The 21,839-nt window shown below is 42.0% G+C and overlaps 1 protein-coding gene across 1 annotated transcript in view; it reads right to left on the reverse strand.

Moving 5' to 3' along the window:
• Positions 1-21,839, reverse strand: part of LOC138160939 (uncharacterized) — a 183,445-nt gene that overhangs the window by 157,886 nt on the left and 3,720 nt on the right. The window contains exons 3-8 of the mRNA XM_069087743.1: positions 16,751-16,911; positions 13,155-13,225; positions 10,652-10,817; positions 10,151-10,288; positions 8,600-8,789; positions 3,410-3,537 (exon numbers count right to left, since the gene is read on the reverse strand). Coding sequence (XP_068943844.1) covers positions 3,410-3,537; positions 8,600-8,789; positions 10,151-10,288; positions 10,652-10,817; positions 13,155-13,225; positions 16,751-16,911 — 854 coding nt within the window. The remainder of the gene's footprint in view (positions 1-3,409; positions 3,538-8,599; positions 8,790-10,150; positions 10,289-10,651; positions 10,818-13,154; positions 13,226-16,750; positions 16,912-21,839) is intronic.

The following is a 21,839-nucleotide window of genomic DNA, read 5'->3' on the forward strand; positions in this document are numbered from 1 at the left end:
CAACTGTTAGGACTATCCCCATGCTAAAGATCAGAGACGAGCTAGTAAGGAGGTGAAAGGCTTGAATTTAGGTTTCCTGACTGTAAATCAGTCCTCTAACCACTCTGCTATATGGACTCTCTAATAACAGAGAGAACACATTATGGTTACTCGGGTTTATCTTTACTTAGGTCATCTCTTTTGACCCTCAGAATGCCTCTGGGAAGGGTAGGCATCATTATCCTCAGAGGACCTCACTGTACGAAAGAGAAAACAGAGATACAGTGACCTGACCAGTGTCACACAGCTAGTCTGAGGTGGCATTTGAACCTAGGTCTTCTCAATGCCAACCCTAGCATTTTATATCCTCTGCCATGCTGCCTCTCCTTTGAGGATGTCTAAGCTGAAACTTAGATGAAATGACTTTTCCAGTTTCCGTTGGGGCTCTTAGTTTTCTGGATCCAAAAGGTTTGCATGACACTTTACTCTTTCAAACACACATATGTTTATTTGCATGATACCCCAAAGTCTACAATAACAGAGAAGCTCTTATGGAATATAAGACCCAAGACACCCATGGTGGCCCATCTTAATAGATAATAGAGAAGATCAGCAGCTTTCCACACAGTGGAAAGAATACTGGGCTTGGGATCAGGAAGACCCAAGTTCAAACTCAACTTCAGGTACCTCCTAGCTATTTGACCCTGGGCCAGTCACTTAACCTCAGCTGGCCTTAGTTTCTTCATCTTTAAATTGGGGATAATAATGGCAATGGGTCATGGAGAGTTGGACGTTTAAGAAATGACGGGACAACAATAGAACCTGCCTCCTAGAACTGTGACGATTAAATGATACATTTATCTAATGCTTTAATCACCCTAAAGTATCATATAAATTATTATTATATAATATATTCATATATCCCATATTAATTAATTATAATGTTATTCATATTTATATAATGTTTTAAGGTTCACATTTTATTATTTAAATTTGTAATCATATATAGTTGTAATAAATGATATATTTATGTAGCACTTTGATAACCTTAAAGTATCACAAGTTATTGTTATGTATAAATATATAGTAATATATTATATATTAATTACATATAATTATGTTATGTCATAAATTATATTATCATTTATATAGTATTTTAAGGTTCACATTTTATTATTTAAATTTGTAATCATATACAGTTGCAATAAATGATACATTTATGTAGCACTCAACCTTAAAGTATCATAAATTATTATGTATAAATATATAGTAATATATATTAACTTTATATAATTATAATATAATATTATATCATAAATTATGTTATCATTTATATAGTGTTTTAAGGTTCACATTTTTATTATTTAAATTTGCAGCCATATATAGTAGCATCAGGGACAGCTAAGACTCATCTTCCTGAATTCAAATCCCGCTTCAGATACTTCCTAGCTGTGTGACCCTGGGCAAGCCACTTAAACCTGTTGTTTGCCTCAGTTTCTTCATCTATAAAATGACCTGGAGAAGGAAATGGCAAGCTACTCTAGTATCTTTGGCAAGAAAACCCCAAATGGGGTCACAAAGAGTCAGGGACACTTGAAAACGACTCACAGTAGCATCGCCATAAGAATCTTGCCATTAAAAAGCTGGGTCTTTGTTATCATGGAACAGATTTGAAAAGTACTTTGTATACTGACCACTTTCCTTAAGGCAGGAAATGAAGACACAAAGCTGGGGAGAAGAAATACTGAGTGTGCTATCACTTCTTAGTCACTTTCGAGAATTCCTCCCTTCTCCTCTCATAAGGCTACTGAGCCCTTATCTCTGCACCTGGACATTCGAAATGGGAGGGAGGGAGATCCCGTTGGGTCCTTCTGGCTCACAGATTGCCAGGAGCCAAAGAACAACCCAGTAACAATAACTGACATTTAAGATTTCCAAAGCCCTTTGTACACAATCTCATTTGATTCTCAGAACAATTTTGTGAAGTAGGGTAACGCAGTGGAAAGAATATTGGGCTTGGGATCAGGAAGACCCAAGTTCAAATTCAGCTTCAGGTACCTTCTAGTTATTTGGTCCATCCATACAGGAGGCAGGAATTGAACCTCACCAATTCTTTCAAACCCTGTGATCATTACAATTCCATCGTATCCTGCTCTGAGTTCTCCCCTCTTTACTTTAAACACGTGGGAAAGAAGAGGGAAATTAGGGCCACGTGTTTCTGAGTTGGATGGAGGAAAACCCTCAAAGCTGTGGTCAGGCCTCTGCTACAGGATGCCTAAGCAGCAATAGTCTTCCAGTTCCCTTTTTATGCTAGCCCAAACTTGGAAAATTGGGAGTTTTGAGATTTAGTCACCAACTCTACCTTTTTTCTTTTTTTTTTTTGGCTTTTTGGAGGGGGGAAGGCAGGGCAAATTGGGTTTAAGTGACTTGCCCAAGGTCACACAGCTAGTAAGTGTTAAGTGTCTGAGGCCTGGGGTGGCTAGGTGGTACAGTGAATAGAGCACCAGCCCTGGAGTCAGAAGGACCTGAGTTCAAATCTGGCCTCAGACACTTAATACTCACTAGCCGTGTGACCTTGGGCAAATCACTTAACCCCAAATACCCTGCCTTCCCCTGTCCATAAAGCAAAAAAAAAAAAGTGTCTGAGACCAGATTTGAACTCAGGTCCTCCTGACTCCAAGGCCAGTTTTCTATTCTCTGTGCCACCTAGCTGCTCCAAAATCCACCTTCTTGTAGGCTACAGAGGATTTCCCTTTATATTGATCTCAAGGAGTCTCATACCTTTACAGCTAGTCAAGGGTGTGCTGTGCCAGCTGAACAAGCTCAAGAAAGCCAATTACTAAATTTTCTATGTAAGCATTTATACCCTAGAAATCAGCAAATGCTACAAATTAGGGCTTGCTTTATTGATTTTTTGATTGTCTAGAGTTGGGTTCTAGACTTAAGAAGGGCAGTTAGGTGGCACAGTGGATAAAGTGCCAGGTCTGGAATCAGGAAGCTTCTTCTTCCCCAGTTCAAATCTAGCCTCAGACATGTACTAGCTGTGTGACCCTGGACAAGTCACTTAACCTCGTTTGCTTCAGTTTCCTCTTCTATAAAATGACCTGGAGAAGTAAATGGAAAACCATTCCAATATCTTGGCCAAGAAAACCCCAAATGGACTCAGGAAGAGTCAGACATGAATGAAAACAATTGAACAATAATAACAGGCTCAAGGAAGTGATGGAGAACATGTTTATAATGCAGAATAAATTAAATAATGAAGAAAATTAAGTTAAATATTAAATTAGATAATGAAGAAAAATTAAATAATATAGGTATAAATGTCATATATACATTTTTTTCTGGGAAGGTAATTGTTAACCGGCAAACTCCCACCCCCAGGTGACCCACAGAAGACTCTAGGAAAGGGCTACAAAAATCAGCTTACCTCAAAACTTGTGGCCTGAGCCAGGCACAGCTTCCTCACAGATTCAGCTACATCAGCTACCTGGGACTGGGTGGCCAGGCTCTCCCACTCATACAGCAGACTACTCACATAAAATTTTCCATGATCTACTTTGGAGACAAGAAACCCAGATAGAGGGGGTTAATGCACTAGTTTGCAGGATACCACGTTGCGACAATATATAGCAAGTTGGCATAAGAAATCAAATGGGAATTTGAGGGGAGTTTTGTGGAAGCCTCAGACAACACACAAAAAGTCAGAAGATGACAGAAAAAGTTTAGAAACTTGGAAATGCATAAAACATTTGTATAGTATTATATAATATCAACATGTTTTATCTTTTAATACTATAATAATTCAGACTTCTTTTCTGGTACAAAGCAAAAGCCAAAAACCTAACTGGGGGCTGGGGGATTGGCACCCCCACAACGTAGAAGGGATAACTGTAATTGGCCTCTAAGGACCCCTTCCAAGTCCATGATTCTAAACAGAATGATTGAGTAGGGGAAGTATTATTTATAACCAGATATCTCCTCTATGAGAAGGCAAGAGAAGGAAAGGGGGAAGGAAGGAGAGAGGATAAGGGAGGGGAAAAAAGCCGGGAGATCTTTCTACTATCAAGTACTTCATAACCTATTAGAGGGGTAAATTAGGGACCAAAGTCCAAACTTACAAATTTAGTGAAAAGCTTAACTATACTGTGCTGTGATAAAACTGGGTATTCAAATATAGAAGCAAAAAACAATTAGTTCCTCTCCTCAAGAAGTTCCCATTCTAATTGGGAGAGGCAACAAAAAAAAGAGAAGCTGTAGCCATGGAGGGACATTCTGGTTTGTAAAAATGACTGGGATGGTCCACAGAAGAGTAGATTGTCATGTTCTTGAGTAGCAATGAAAGTATTGGTTTGATCAGTTCAATAAACATTAATTAAGTAGTTATTAGTGCAAAACTAGAATACAAAGGCAAAAAAAATATTCCTTGGCCTCAAGGAGTTCATATTTTTGGAAGGATGCAATAATAATAAAAATAGCTAACACTCAGCAGATAGAGCACTGGGCCTACAGCCAGGAAGACCTGAGTTCAAATCCTACCCCAGATATTTACTAGTTTTGTGAGCCTGGACAAGCCCCTTACCCTCTCTCAGACTCAGTTTCTTCAACTAAAAAATGAGGATAATCACAGCACCTACCTCTCAAGCTAAATGAGATAACATACGGATAGTGCTTTGCAAACTTTCTTAAAGCACTATATAAGTGCTAGCTGTTATACTATAAACTTTAAAGTTTACAAAGCACTTTACACACAATCTCATTTGATCCTTCCCAACACCCCTAAGAGGCAGGTACTAATATTATTCCCATTTTTTGAGTAAGTAAACTGAGGCTGAGATAAGTTAAATGATTTTGACCAGTGTCATACAGTTAGTAAATGTCTGAGGCAGGATCTGAACTCAGGTCTCCATGACTCCAAGTCCAGTACTCTACCTACTATATCACAGCATAGGGGAAAGCATGCCAGATTGGAAACCAGGGGACATGGATTCAAATCCTGTCTCTACTACTATCTGTAGATAGCCAAGACACTTATCCGCTTGCTACCTCGGTTTACTCATCTATGGAAAGGGGGATTGGACCAGATCACCTCTAATATTCATCTTAGCTCCAAATATATGACCTTATGTATACAAATAAATAGGCACAAAGCAATTTCAGGAGGGCTAGCTTAATTAATCCCACACTTTGCAGTGGGGGATTAGGAAAGGCTTTGAGGAGGGGGTATTGTAGCAGGCTGGACCTTGACAGAAACCAGGGTGCCTTCCGAATCCCTCTGGTTGTGGGTATTTCTCATCTTCTACCAAATTCTTTTTTTTTCTTTTTGGAAGGCAGTTGGGGTTAAGTGATTTGCCCAAGGTCACACGGCTAGTGAATGTTAAGTGTCTGAGGTCAGATTTGAACTCAGGTCCTCCTGACTCCAGGGCCAGTGCTCTATTCACTGTGCCACCTAGCCGCCCCTTTTCTACCAAATTCTTTCTTTTAAAAGTCTCTTGTGGTGGAATAGAAAGACTGTAGGATTGAGTCAGAAGACTTGGGTTGGAATTGCCCCCATACTTCCTGGCTGGAGACTGTAGGCAAGTTACTTCTCTCTGCATCTGAGAGGGAATGTGATATGAATGAAAGATCACTAGACATAGTGTCAGTGGTCCTGGGTTCAAATCCCACCTTCCAATACTCACTAGCTGCATAAACCTGAGCAAATCACTTTCTCTCATCCTTAGGTTTCTCATCTGCAAAATGAGAATGAGAGCATTTGTGAAGAGAAGAGGAGGGACCTCCTAAGAGATTCATTTGACAAGGTAAACTCATAAACACCTCAAGGAAGGAGTTGTGTCTCAGACTACTTCTGCAAGTGCCTTTGGGCCTAGCACTCTTCTAAGTTATTGTTGTTCATCCATTACTCTAAAACATGATCAATGACATCACGAGGGTGATGTCTTAATTTGCCCATGAATTGGATTTGAGTGAGGACTGGATGCCTGTGAACTGGATTTGAGTCATCAGCCTCAGTGTCTCCTCGAGTCATCAGAGTCTAGAGTCCGACACACCTAGAGATGGCCCACAATGGAGTAGGTGTCTTTGGCCTTTCTAAATTAAGATCTTTCCTAGGTCTCACTTTGTCCATCCAATGACTAATAGGTAAGAACTGAGACAAGACATGCCCATTGCTGGGCACCTGGATAATAAATGGAAGGAAGTTAAGTAGACAAGGGCGCTAGACTTGGACACAAGAAGACCAAGTTCAAATTATGCCTCAGACACTTACTAACTGTGTGATCTTAGGCAAGTCACTTAACCGCTGCCTGCCTCAGTTTCCTTAATTGTAAAATGAGGACAATAATATCCCCTATCTGCAAGGGTTGCTGTGAAGATCAAATGAAATAGCATGTAAAGGGGCAACTAGGTGGCACAGTGAATAGAGCACCGGCCCTGGAGTCAGGAGGACCTGGATTCAAATCTGACCTCAGACACTTAACACTTACTAGCCATGTGACCTTGGGCAAGTTGCCTAACCCCAATTGCCCTGCCCTTCCCCCTCCAAAAAGCAAAAATAATAATAATAATATGTAAAGTGCTCTGCAAAGCTTAAAGCACTCTATCGATGCTCATTATTATTATTACTAAATGCTTGTTAAATTGAATTAAAATATAAAAAAGACCAGAATATCCTCATGAGTCTGATTTTCAGTAGAGACCTATGGGAGGTAAAATGATACAGTGAGCAGAAGTTTAGCCTTGGAGTCAACAAGATCTAGGTTCAAGTCGTACCTCTGACACATACTAACTCAGTACCCATAGGCTTTTCCCTTAACCTCTCAGTGTCCCAAGCAAATCTCTCAGGCTGAAAGCTATAGACAAGTTGTTCATCTCCATCCAAGCAAACAGTTTCCACACCAGGAATTCCCTGCACCAGTAAAACCACATGAGCAGAAAAAGAAGATGTCTTAAAGCTAAGTCCCATTTTTGGATTTGTCTCTAGAAACCCTTGTCCAGTTTGAGCCAAGGTGGTCCCAGCTTGCTCTCAGCCACCATTGCAGACTGTGAAGACTTACAATTCACCTCCCATCCCCTCTGGGACTAAGCTATATTCTAATCATTGCTCTGCAGATATTCTTTAATGGAGCCCATCCACTGACTGGGAGACCCAAAGCCATGTTCCCAAGGCTACACTGTGCTTCCATTCACATGCCCAGGGGGGAAGAAAGAAACTGGTTCTTAGAGTCTCCATGGGAAGATTCTTAGCTCTCTGCTGAAATCAACTCTTCCCCCAAACAGGGAGTCTGACCGTGTTGTCTTGTGACCAGCCAGGATGGCAGAGCCCCCAAGCCCCAGGTCCTTGGTGAACAAAGGCCATTCCCACACAAACATAAGAAGAATGTTCTAGCTACTGAGGCCAGGATCTAGGAAAATAAATAATCATTCTGCCAAGAAAAGGGAAGCCAGAGAGGTTTTCAGTCCTATGAAGGCATCTCACAGCAACATAGTACCTCGCTCCGTAGGACACTAAATAAGGAAACATCAATTGAGAGCTAGATAGAACCTCAGAGGTCATCTAGAGCTACTCATTCATTTTTACAGATGAGGAAACTGAGGCCCGAGTAATTTGCCCAAGATCACAGAAGTAGAAAGTACCTGGGGCAGGAGTTAAACCTACGTCCCCTAGGACTAAGTTGGACAGGGATTGTGTTTTTGCTTGTTTTTTTTTTTAATCTATCCCAGCTTGTTCATGGACTAACTGGCTCCAGAAATGGTATTCTTTCCACTACCCTATACTGCCTCCTTGGTACTGGAGACTTTTTTTTTAAGTGAACCCAAACCAGAATCCCTTGTTATTTCTATTTAACCTTATCCTCCATCTGTCAAATTATAGTTCTGTCCACTGGAACAACATCCAATGAGGCTACTCTCTTCTTTTTTCTATTTTCTTTTTAACAAAACAGTATTGCTTCCCAACCCCAGAGGTTTTATTTTTCTTTTTTTAGGTTCAATATCCCAGGCTCCTTCAGCTATTTCCATCTGCTATGGCTTCCTAAACCCCAGCTATCCTGGCCACCTCCCACTGGATGTCCCCTCATTTGTCAATGTCCCTTCTAAATTGTTGGCTTGGGAGCCACATGGACAATCCTTTTTCTGCTCTGTTTTGTCTATAGAAGTGCTTCTTCTCTTTGGCGTTTTAAATTAGAAATTAAAAATAAGATTTAAAATAAATCGTGGTGCCCAAAATTGAACAAAATCTCAATGTGTTCTGTACCAGTCAGACCTAGAGGTCTAAGAAGGAATTCTTATGCCTAAGGGAAATTCATTTGAATAGGATATCCTCAGGGGAGACAGAATAAGATAGGTCAGGAATAAGGAGGCTGAGCAGAATGAACTCATGAAATAAAAGGATAAAAGTAGAAGCTTTTCTGGACATTTTCAAAAACAGGTTGAATTCATCACATATCTGGAATGTCTCAGGGAAGTCCTGGCCGGAGACAGAAGGAAGACAACAATATTTCAAGATTCTTTCCAGGTGAAGAATCATGGGATTCTAATACCTGCATCCAACCCTCTCCTATGGAGCTACTTTTGTGGGCAAGGGCAGAAAACCTGCATCCTATCTAGATGTAGCAGTTACCTTTGTTGGACAGGGCCTGGGGCCTCACATGCAGCAGCCTGAGCGTAGAATGTGTCCTTGTCTGCACACCATTTCCCTTCTCAGAAAAGGGTCTGACCACATCAAACTCCGTGCAGGCTGTGTCCTCTAATAGGCCTTCCTGGAAACTCTGGTAGCATTCTAGTTTTGAAGCCAAGATTGGCTGTGGGGACTGAGAAGAAGAGAGGAAATACCTCAGAGACAACAAAAACAACAGAACTCCAACAGAATACGGACCCTGACCCAAAGACAATGAACTCCTAACCTAGGGACCACTATGGCCAAAAATGGTTTTGCAGGGGAAAGACTTCCCATCATTCTACTGTTAGCATGCTTTTTGGGCATTGGGATGAATACATCTATTGAATTCAGGATAGATGAGGCAGGAAAGAAAAAGGTGGGGGAGGGAATGAAACAATTGTAACATCCAGATCGAGCAATGCCTGAAAATAGATTGCCTAATGATCAACTACAAGTCCAGTGGACAAACGATTAAGCCTGCTACCTGCCTCCTGACAGAGAGACGAGAAACTCAGGGTGCAGAATGAGGCATGTAGTTTTTAGACATGGTCAATATGGGGATTAGTTTTGCTTAACTATACATGTTTGTTACAAGGGTTTGTTTTTTCAGTAAGAGTGGGTGAGAGGGAGAGAAAATAGATTTTTATTCATTGAAATAAATTTATTTTTAAGAAGAAAATAGGTTGCATAAGTTGATATATGCATGTATATATAGAACCTACAGATATATGTATGTCTTTAATTAGAGAGGAAGTATGGCAGGGCAGAAAGAGCACAGAACTCGAGTGAGGGGGCTGGCTCCTAGTCCTGGCTCTGCCACTGTATCACTCTATGGCTTTGGATAAGTTGCTTTAAGTCTCTAGGCCTCAGCACTCTCAGGTGGCACTGTGGGTCAGTAGATAAGAACAGTAGACTTGAAGTCATCACAAGACATATATTAAAAGCCTGGCTTAGTCACTATTTATGTGGCTTTGGGGCCTCAGTCCCTCACCCTGTAAAATGAGGAGTTTGGATTAACGACCTTTAAGATTCCTTCCGACTCTGAATATAATTAATAACTAATAATTACAGACGAAGTTGGATGGAGGTCTACAGGGATTTATAGCTCAGTTGGTCTATGGTCATATGGTTCTTCCAACACTTCCACTTTGTAGTCCTGAATGAGACCCAGGAGAACACTGTGGTTCATCCTGTGTGAAATGCACCAGAACGTCTCAGAAAATGCCTCCATGTTGTAGGACCACTGGAGTCTTGAATTAGCCTCCCAGGTTTGTCTCATTTTCTTCTTCAGTAATTTAAGCTATAGAGGCATTGAGCAGATCAGTAACTGTGGGGATGGGAACTGGGACCAGACAGAGAAATGGTTAAGTAGTTGTGTCCAAACAGTGGCTGATTGCAAAGTGAGCTGGATTCAATAAATGGACTTTGCAGGTTTGTGGGAAACAATACATTCCTTCTTGAAAAGTCCCAGGAGTAGAGGTTGGGACTCCAACATGGGTCAATAACACTTACTGGCATTCCTGGAAGAACCTCTGACTGAAAAAAAGTAAATCCACGGTGTCGGAGAGAACACTGGTTTAAATCCTTTATCTTCAGGAGTCGGGAGCCTTTTCTCTCATATGTGGTAGGACATTTTCCCAAGATGTCAACCTAGAACCAAAGCCCTAGGCATATGAGTGATATCAAGATTTCTCTCCCTTTCTCCCCATTTCTCCTCTCTCCCCCATCTCCTTTCTTCCTTCTTCCTCCTTCCCTCCCACCTCCAACACACACACACACACACACACACACACACACACACACGCCCTCCTCCATGTCTGATCTGAATCTCTCAGTTAGACCTCAGTCCCTCTAAGAAAAATTGTGTAGTTGGTCTTGCTCAGACAGGGAATCCAAGCTAAAAAATGGTGCTTCATTTCTCCCATTTCAACCAAACACACCCAGGCTTCTCAGTGCAATTAGCAGGCTGTAGGGAACCATGTTATACCCTAACCAAGAAGTACCCAGACTCACCTCATCAATGGTTTCTGGGATGGTGGTTCCAGGGCTGGTCTGAAGGAGACTCAAGATACCACGTTTCAAGTTCACAACCCAGCTCGGATCTCCTTGTTGGGGGCAGATCTTTGGAATCTTTCCATCACGAAATACAAAAGAAAGTGGGAACTTTTCCAAAGTCATCCTAGGCGGAACCAAGTAGAATTAAGCTGACTCCACCAACCACAGTGAAGCAGTTGGGGATCACAGAATCATAAATTTAGACCAGGAAGGGCTCTCAGAGGTGAAGGACCCAGGAGACAGCTAGGAGCTTAGCTTTTGTTTCTGATCTTTTTATAACATCTGAATTTCACACTTTCTCTTTTCAGCCTTCTTCCCTACAGTGTACCCTCCTGCCCTGCCCTTCAGCCAAGATTTCTTCCCATCATTCTCTCTCCCTTCAATAGCTTCTGGGTCTGTGTTTGAGGAATTGTGATACAGTAGAAAAAGCAATGAATTTAGAAATAAGAGACCTTGGTTTCAAGTCCCACCTCTACTACTTACTACTTGTGTGACCTTGGGTAAATCATTTAACCTTTTGGGGCCTCAGTTTCCTTTTGTATAAAATGAGAAGGCTAGACTAGGTGGACCATCTAGTTTTCAATCTATGATTGCATTCTATAATCTATGATCTATATCTCTCCTGTTCTCATATCTCCAAGGTCTCTCCCCCAAAGCACATTTTTTCCCAGTATTTTTCTGCAGTCTTTCTGGGTCTCAGGTCACACATCTTTGCCTGTGCTGGGGAAACGCTAATGGAGTCTGACCACCCAGAAGAGTGAGTGTCACTCTCCTCGGCTTCAAGGAGCCCAATGTCTTCCATCCCTGTGACTTAGCATTTCTGATGAGGAGCTCCAGACAATAGACATCACCGCCCCGTTTGAGCAGTTCCTCCCCAAGCAAGCCTTTGAGCAGAGGATCCATCTGCCCCCTCAACATTCCCATATCCTCAGACAAAAGCTCTAACAAATGAATTTAAAATAAAAGCAAAAGAAGGAAAGCTGGGGAGATGAGGAGAGCCAGGGTTGGGCCAGCTCTGTCTGACTCTCAGCTTTGAAGTAACTGTCTCCAAAGAGTCCCAGTCTTGGGGGAGGGCTGGGAAGCTGATCAGTAGGACAATGCTGGGAGATTACTAGACTTGACCAAGCCAGACAATAGAGTCGTTTTTCCTGATGATGAAAGAGAAGCAGTTCTGTAGAAAAATCCCATCTTTGGGAAGTTAGGAGATGAGGGAAAATGCAGAACTTTGGAATATTGGCTGCACCGTCCCCATGCTAGTTCTGGGACTTAACAGAAGTGAATTTGACAGAAATGGGATTGTAAAGGCAAGAAGATGAGTTGGTTGTATATGTGTGTGTATGTATATACAGATATATCTATACATATATACACATATATGTGTACATACATAAATATGTAAAATACGGATATAAGAAACTGATCAGGTAGTCAAATAAGTATTGTGGCACTTTGCTAAGGACTTGGTATGTGGAGAAAGGTAAAAGACAATCCCAACTCTCAAGGAGCTCACAGTCTCAAAGATATGAGAAGTTTAGTGAATAGAAAGCTGGCCTTGGAACCAAGAACACCCAAGATTGAGTCCTGCCTCTATACATCCTAGCTATGTGGCCCCGGGAAAGTCGGAGAGAGTTTCCATATTGGGAATTCCCTCCATTACCAAAATCACAGGCTTAGAAGTATATAAGCAGCTGTCCAAGATCTGATCTACACTGTACATTGAGTATCTTTGTGTATTCTCCTTTTTAGGGAAAACTGGAGGCATGAACCATACCTAAGCTTTATGTGACTCAGCCTGGGTCTTTTGGATGGGAATGTAGAGAGCAAAAGTTTGAGGAAAAAAAAAAGAATCAGATTCCTCACTTGGCACCTGGCTGCCCTCAATCCATGTGAGTAGGAATCCAGTCCGAGGGGTCGCTTTATAGGGAGAGAGTGAGCACTCCCTGGGCCCAGAAGTAACTCTACTATTGTAGACATTCACAACACATACATATACACCATACATATGGCTTCAACATTCAAGAAAAGAGAGGGAACAAATTTCTTCCATGAGAAGAGAGGCAAATCCATTTCTCAGAACCTGATTTCTTACTGTAGCTTCTCGATTCCTACTGTATTTGCTGTTATGCAGAAAATAAGAGAACCCTGGAGAACCTTCATCCACATGTGGCCTCAAGGCCAAGGTCGCAGGTTCCCCAACCTTCACTGAGCATTTTTTTCTGCTTGGATTATGGTGTTTCACATAGATGAAAGTAGAAAGACAACCCTCCTCCATGTTTCAGGAGGTCACATGGTCCTTAAGTAGCGCCAGGGGCCTCTCCCCTGGTCTAAGCACCTAAAAAGAGTTTTTCAAACCATTCAGGGGCATTAGTAATTTGCAGAACCAGTTTGGCAAGGATCCAAGCTGGGGTAGAATTAGTCATTTCAGTCCAGATGAAAGCAACCTCGGGACTTGTTTCCTTACCTCAAACTCTCCAATTCCTTCACTGGCTCTTCCTTGGATTCCAGAGAAGACTTAATTTGGATGTCTTGGAGCTAAGATGGAAATGCTGTTAGTTAATATTTTCTATAATATAATATTCAATTATAAAAGATAATTCATTTAGCTTTTAATTATATCTGCTACCATGATAAAAAGAGTCAGCATGGTAGAACAGAGGACTGACCTCTGAGCCAGAAAGACCAGGATTCAAGCCCCACTTCTGATTGACCCTGATCGTATGACCCTGGGCAAGTCATTTTCACCTTTCGGGCTCTAGGTAACTCTCTTAAGACTGCAAATTGTAGGGAAGGTTCCCACCTGCATCAGTAGAGGGAGTTCCCTCATCTGGGAGTCCCCTGTACCTCTGAAACCACAGCTCTGATGTCTAGGATGCTATGTACTGTGCAAAGAAAGAGTCTTGTCTCTCTCTCACTACAGTCACCTGCTCTGGGGAGAATGCTGCTAGGAAGAATAGAACCAGGTCGGTGATCAGAAGAGGATGAAATCGCCATGGTTTGTTTGTTTTTTTCCCTTGGCCAAGGCTTTTAAGAGTATATGGACACCTTAGTAAAGCTTTTAAAAAGCCACTCATATAAGCATATTCCCAAGGCCCAAGGACCTAAAAGAAACCAGGCTTCTTTCAAGAGTAAAGATTAGGAGGGGTGGCCAGGTGGCGCAGTGAGTAAGAGCGCTGGCCCCAGTGTCAGGAGACCTGGGATTGGTTCCGGCCTCAGATACTCGGCACCCACACAAAAAAATAACTGGCTGTGTAACCTTGAGCAAGTTACTTAACCCCGAATGCTTAAAAAAAAAAAACAGTAAAGAGTAGGGGCTGCTAGGTGGTGCAGTGAATAGAGCACTGGCCCTGGAGTCAGGAGGACCTGAGTTCAAATGTGGCCTCAGACGCTTAACACTTACTAGCCATGTGACCTTGGACAAGTCACTTAACTCCAATTTCCCTGCCCTCCCCCCTCCAAAAAGCAAATAATTTTTTTTTAAAGAGTAAATGCAATCCACCACACCAGGGACTAAGCATCTTCTAGTTACTGATGTCTACCACCATCCAGAGCATTCAGAGTTAGGCTTCTCAAATTGGCAAAGTTACCAAAAGGATGACATTTGAGAAGAGGGAAAGGCCTCCCTCTTCTTCTCCACAAGGCAGAAAGCACCAGACTACAAATCAGGAGATCTGGATTCTAGTGCCAGCTAGGAAAAGGGATTCTATCTGTGACTTCATTGGTATAGGGACCTCTCAGATGAATTAAAGAGTTACCTAGAGCATTAACAGGCTAAATGACTTACCCAGGGTCACACAGCCAGTAATTGGGGCAAATCAACTAATCTTTTTGGGTTTCAATTTCTTCATTTTCGAACAAAAAGTTTATAGTAGAGCATTTCCAAGGTGATGCTTTGTGGTTCTAAGTGTTCCCAGATAGCCCTCTTTTTCTCACTCCTTTGAGTTTAAAGGCAATATGAAGCCATGAACTGCTCTTAATAAATAGGTCCAAGGAGTCAGTCAAGAGAATTATTTCCGCAGAGGACATCTGGAGAAATGGGACCGGTAAGATTGATCAGAAGGACAGGGCATGTCCTAGTTGGGGAGAACATGGCTGGGGGCTCTGAGCAGTCCAAGGACAGAATGATGGCCCTGGGCAGCTACAGTGGGGGATGGTATGGGGGAGGGGATGGGAAGTGCAGAAAAATAGAAGAGGAGAATGAAAAAAAGGGAAATGGGGTTTCACTGTCAACTATCCCCTCTTCGTTGGCAAGTCCCCAATGAAACTCTGGCCCAGCTCTCTCTCAGCTAGCGCTGAAAGTCTTACCTACATCTTTAACTGCCTGTGAAGCATTTTTCATCTGGCTATCCTAGAGGCTCTTCAAATCTCAGTTTCTACCCCAAACTAAGACCATCATTGTCTTTCATTTTCTTTTTTCTGTTTCTCTATTTTGGACGGGGGGAAGGTAGGGCAATTGACTTGCCCAAGGTCACACAGCTAGTAAGTGTTATGTGTCTGAGGCCGGATTTGAACTTAGGTCCTCCTGACTCCGGGGCTGGTGCTCTATTCACTGCACCACCTAGCCGCCCCCATCATTCTCTTTCTATCTAAGGAGGCAGTGTAGTATAGTAAAAGGTACATTCACTGGTTCTGAAGTCCCAAGACCTAGGTTCAAATCCCTGTCCCTCCGGCACTTACTCCCCTTAGGGATTGGTTTCCTCATCTAAAAAATGTAAGGGTTGGATCTGATGACCTCTCAGATCCCTTAAAGCATTCAATTCATGATCTAGCACTTAGCATGGGCCTGGCACACAGCAGGCACTCAATAAATGTTTACCAACTATGATCTTCCCCAAAGTTACTGCTTGTGTGGCTTTAGGCACATCGCTTAACCTCCCTGCGCCTCAGTTTCCCCATCTGTAAAAGGAGGGAATTAGAATAGATGGGCTCTGAGATAGCTCCCTCACACCTCCAGATCTCTTATCCATGACCTGCTCTCTCTCTTGTGACACCCTGATTTCTGTCAGTGGTCCCTGTGCCTGTCACTCAGGCATGAAACTTTAGTCCGGCTCAGCCCTGCCCAGGCCAGGCTCCAGTCCAGCTCAGCCTTTCCTGGACCGCTCGTCCTGGGGGGTCTTACCTGCCTCTGAACTCTTCTGGTGCCTCCTTCTTGTTTGAGAACACTTACCCTGTGCCCTGCCTTGGCCTTTGAGTCTTTTCCCCTTTGTTTTGCTATAACTCTCATCTTGCCAAAAAGGAATTGAGCCCTTAGAGGTAAAGATCACAGCTCCTATGTATTTCTCTGCATTCCCTGGCAGATCCTGGACAGGGCTCTGCACACAGCAGGCACTCAAGAAATGCTGTGAGTGAAGTAAAACTTTTCCCACTTCACAAGTTGGTTTCAGGTTGCCCTGGGTGTGTCATACTGAGAATGCCAGGAGAGACCAGGAGAAGTTTGGGGTCTGGCCCTTCCTCTGAACCTAGGTGACACATGTATTAAGTCATTATTTTGTATTTCTTCTAATAGAACTTCTCTGGGCATAGTTGGTGATTGGGGGAGGCAACACGATACGATGCTTCTGGAGTTAGAAGATCTGGGTTTGAATCCTGTCTTGGACACTTACTGCTTGTGTGACCTGAGGCAAGTCACATAACTCCCCTGTGACTCAGTTTCTTCATCTGTAAATGAAGGTGATGAAATAGATGGCCTCCAGGGCAGCTAGGTGATACAGTGAATAGAGCACCAGCCCTGGAGTCAGGAGGACCTGAGTTCAAATGTGACCTCAGACACTTAATACTTACTAGCTGTGGGACCTTGGACAAGTCACTTAACCCCAACTGCCCTGCCTTCCCCCCTCCAAGAAGCTAAAAAATAAAGGGGAGACCTCTGAAGTCTCCTCCAGCCCTAGAGCTATGATCTTCAGATGTCAAGAATTTCTGCCAGTTTATCAGGAGTTTCAGCTTTCCACAGTTGAGCTATGTCTCTGACACATAGAGAACAAGCCCCAAGAGTGACTGCTTCTGCCTGCCCCCATTGGCTTTAGCGTAGCCCTCATGGGAGGACTTCCCAAGGATACTCACCCATAGCACCATGTGGCACCTGCTGATAACATCCAGGATCACCAGCCCCTCAAACCCAAGGCTGCTCTTCTGGGCCCCACTGCCCTGCAGACAGGTACTACTGCTGGTGGTATAGCGATAGCTGTATCGGGTCCCTTTGGAGAAGTAGAGCATGCCACGATCTGGGGAACAGGAAAGGGGCGGCTACAAGCTGGAGTGGAACCCTGAGCCGGCCAGCCCATAGCCTCGGCAAACTCAGCCTCAGCATGGACATCATGCAGCATAGCACACAGGTCAGAAAGCACTCCAGATAGACATCTAATCCAATTCCCTTGTTTTTACAAGTGAGGAAACTGAGGCACAGAGAGATTAAGTGAAGTCCCCAATGTTACACATGTAGTATGCGGCAGAGTCAGCACTTGAACTCGGGTCTTGTAATTCTGAATTCAGCTCCCCAGAGATTATTTCTCTCTGGACTGCCATCTATCCAATTCAATTCAACAAAACATTGTCTATTTTTCTTAAGGAAAAATGTAGCTGTGGTATAGACACTGGCCAAGAGTCAAGAACACTTCTGAAATATACTGGCTGGATGACTCTAAGCGAATCTCAACTCCTTGCTCCAGTTCTCTAAAGACTACTTGTTGGCAGAGTAATTGCCCAATTCAGCAATGGGGAAATGTGCCTTCTACACAATAGCTACTCGAATGGATCGAATTACAAAGTAAAAAAAAAAATATTAAACAAACTATCCTAGATATTTTAAAGGCAAAGTTAAAAAGCAAAACAGTGCCTGCCCTCCATGAACTTATAGTCCAATTGGGGTTTGGAGGGAGGAGAGGATGAGACATAGCAATAGACTAATCAACAATTATTAAGGGCTTACTATGAACTAGGTGAGGCAGCTATTGTAACCTAGTGGATAGAGCTCTGCGCCTGGAGTTAGGAAGACCTGAGTTCAAATTCAGCCTCAGACACTTTGGCTGTATGATTCTGGGCAAATCACTTAACCTCTGTTTGCCTTGTTCCACTGGAGAAGGGAATGGCAACCTACTTTAGCATCTCTGACAAGCAAACCCCATGGACAGTATGGTTCCCAGAGTCCCAAAGAATTGGACACAACTGAATAGCAACAATAACACTTGATTAGGAAAATATTTGGGGGTGGGGAAAGGGCAAGGTAGGCAGCAGAGTGGATAGAAAGCTGGCCCTGGAGTCAAGAGAACCTGAATTCAAATCCAGCCTCAGACACTTACTAGCTGTATGACCCTGGGCAGGTCACTTAACCCCTATTTGCCTCAGTTTCTCATCTGTAAAATAATCTGGAGAAGGAAATGGCAAACCATCAGTATCTTTGCCCAAAAAATCCAAATGGGGTCAGAGAGAGTCCTGAAACAACTCAGCAACAACAGCCAAAAAACTACCTAGTTTCAGGGCAATCTTGAACTAATGAGACTTACACAAGTCAGGTAAGTAGCTAGGCAAATAAAGCACTTTATTGAGCACTTACGGTCAATAGCCACAAAGCATATCATAATCCCTCAGCCTCAGTCTCCTCCTCTCTAAAATGGGTATACTAATAATACCTACTTCACAGCATTGTGAAGATCCAGTGAGATATATATATATATATATATGTCAAATCCTTTGCAAACCTAAAAGCACTATAAAAATGCTGGTTATTATTGGCTGTTATTATAAACAATAGGGTGCCGGCATTAGCTATAATATTGAGGACAAATTGGAGAGCCCAGAGAGTGTGGGACTCTTAATCTGGTAGAAAAAGAAGATAAAATGATGGTGATTACTTCCCTTTCACTACATTGTGGAGAATAAACTTCTCCATAATCTGTTCTTCAATAAGATCAACCATGATAATTCTTTATATTTGTATCAGGATTTTAGCTTTTGCTTTTGGAAGGACGTTCCCAACCATTAACTCCTCTGATTCATAATAAGCAGCCCCTCTTTAAGAACAAAGGACAGACCGTAACAACAAGCAGCTACATTTTTTTTTCTCTCAGAGCCTTGAATGCCTTATATGCAAGATGATGAAGTTAGATTAGATAATATCTTAGGTGACCTGTTAGACACAAAGACAAGACACATTTGACTTCCAATCCTTCCTCAGACATATAGTAGCTACATGAAGCTAGGTTAACTTGGCCCCATCTTTCTTCTCCAGTGTTCTCATATGTCTCTCCCCTCCATATGTGCTATGGTTCAGCCATTATTGGACTATTTCCTATATCTCCCAACATGACACTCATTTCCCATCTCCCTGCCTTTGCTCTGGCTGTGCCCTCTGCTTGGAATACTCTCCCTCATCACCTCTGCTTCTTGACGTCCACTCTTTCTTTCAACAATCAATTAAATGCCACCTTCTTTAGGAGGCCTCAGTCTCTCCCTCAGTCCTCAACCTTCATGTGTGTGTGTGTCTGTGTTTGTGTATACATAAAATTATCTTTTCCATATCTCAACTTTGCCCATCGAGGTTTCAAAGTATCTTGGGTCCATGTAAGAAATTAAATGAGAATGTTGGGAGAGTTTTGTGGAAGCTGCAGACTGCACACAAAGGTCAGCAGATGACACAGAAAAAGTTTAGAAACTTAGAAATGTATAAAATATATGTATAGTATTGTATAATATCAACATATTTTATATTTTAATACTATAAGCACCTCATAAAGAAAACTAATTCAGACTTCTTTTCTGGTATGAAGAGGGGGCCCCAAAATTTTCTCCAAGTCACTTTACAGATGAGGAAACTGAAGCAAACAGGGTTAAGAGACTTGCCCAGGGTCATGCAGCTAGTATTTGAGGCCAGATTTGAACTCAGGAAGTTGTCTTCCTGACTGCAGGCCCAGCACTATCTGCTGTGTTACCTGGCTGTCCGTAACAAGTGCTTAATAAATGCTTGATGTTGGTGATTAACTTCTCAGTTTCCCCATCTGTAAAATGAACATAATCATAGCATGTACCTCACAAGGTTGTTGTGAGTTTCAAATACCAGGCAGGGTATCCCTAAGGTCTTAGTGAAGTTCTGAGCCATCAAAAACGTAAGCCAAGACTCTGGTGACTCCTTTCACATGAAGTCCTTCACAAATTTTAAAAGCACCATATGAATGTAAGCTATTGCTATGATGGTTCTATCACACCTGGTCAAGTACACGTGGCATTTCCAACCACCAAGGATAAAACAAACCACCTAAAAGAAAAGGCCAGAAGCTGAAAAGACTGTGGTATATGTTTCTTAAGCAGCAAAAAAGGAAGAATATGAAGAATTCAGAGAAACATGGGAAGATTTATATGAATTGGTACAGATCATAACAACAGACCCAGAGGAACATTATATACAGCAGCTATAACAAAGTAAATGAAGACTCTGAAAAAGAAATCAAGCTTGAACTAATTGAAAAACTAGTCACAGCTTTAGAAAACAGAGACTAGGGAACGACTGGGGCAGCATGTTGTAGATAATGTCAGACGCTATCATTCTAGCAGGTGGCATTGTTGTTCGTTTGTGTCCAATTCCTCCCTACCCCATTTCAGGTTTTCTTGGCAAAGATACCAGAGTGATTTATCATCTCCTTCTCCAGGTCATTTTATAGATGAGGAAACTGAGGCAAACAGAGTTAAGTGGCTTATTCAGGGTGACACAGCTAGCAAGTGTCTGAGGTTGGATTTGAACTCAGAAAGATGAATCTTGTTGACTCCAAGCCCAGCACTCTGTCTGTTGTGCCACCTAATCGCCCCTCTTTTAATGAGATATTTTTGTTTAATTGTTTTTTTTTCTCTAGTGCAAGGAAGGATTCAAAGTGGGATGGGGGTTAGAGGTGAGAAGAAAAGGAAGAGGTGGGTTTTTTTTCCTTCAAAAATGATCACACAGTTCCAGGAAACTGATGATTATTCATAGTACCCATCTCATGAAATATACATTGGACAGAATGGACATAACCAATGCAGGAATTTGTCTTTCTTGACTATGCATATCTGTTACAAAGGTTGTTTGTTTTGGTGTTTTGTTTTGTTTTTATGATGGGAGAGAGGTAAAGAAAAGAAATGTTTGTTCGTTGCAAAAGAAAATTGAACTACAAAAAAGAAAATAAATGATTGTTAATTTTTTATAAATAAATTAAAACTTAAAAGAAACAACTGTGATATAAAGACATAAATAAAATTAAAAAGAAACAGCCAGATGGCCAGAATAAGAGAGGGAAAGAAATTAAATGTTTGTTCATTGCAAAAGAATATTGAACTACCTGACACAAGTATTATGATCATGAATGGACTCTCTGGGACCACTTCGAAATGAAGGATCTACAGCCTGGGGGTGAGGAAATGACACTCAAGCAGTTCCTGGACTATTTCAAGAAAGAGCACAAATTAGAAATCACAATGGTGTCCCAGGGTGTGTCTATGCTTTACTCTTTCTTTACGTCAGCTACAAAGATCAAGGAACGTCTAGATCAGCCAATGACAGGAACTGTGAGCCGGGTGTCAAAGAGGAAGCTTGGCCGCCATGTGCAGGCATTGGTCCTGAAGCTGTGCTGCAATGATGAGAGTGGTGAGGAGGTAGAGGTGCCTCATGTGGGCTACACCATCCACTGATCTTTGGCTGTTGTTTTTTCTACCCTTTCTCCTTTCATCATTCTCTGCCTACTATTTTTCCCCCATCCTGCCTAACTACCTTCTTTCCCCAGTGAGACTAGCTGGGTGGCCCAGATCTACAAGGCCTCGGCCACTGGTTTAGCTCTGCTCAGTTTAGCATTCAGGGCATGTGGGGAACCTTTCTACTACTGTTTAAAACCTGAATTCAAAATAAAGGAATTATTAACAGAAAAAAAAAGTATACTGAACTACAAAAAAGAAAATAAATGATTGTTAATTTTTTTTAAAATAAATTAAAATTTGAAAGAAATTACTGTGATATAAAGACATAAATAAAATACATAAAAAGAAACAGCCAGATGGCCACATATTGAACAGAATAAACATGGCCAATGAGGGAATTGTTTTGTTCAACTATGTTTTTTTGTTATAAAGGTTTTTTTTTTCTTTTTAGCAGTGGAAAAGAAAGAAAATAAATGCTTGTTAATTGCAAAAAAAA

This window comes from Petaurus breviceps, unplaced genomic scaffold (assembly GCF_028583685.1).
Source record: "Petaurus breviceps papuanus isolate PSGF00001 unplaced genomic scaffold, PetGlider_PUasm1.0 118, whole genome shotgun sequence".
Lineage (NCBI taxonomy): Eukaryota > Metazoa > Chordata > Mammalia > Diprotodontia > Petauridae > Petaurus > Petaurus breviceps.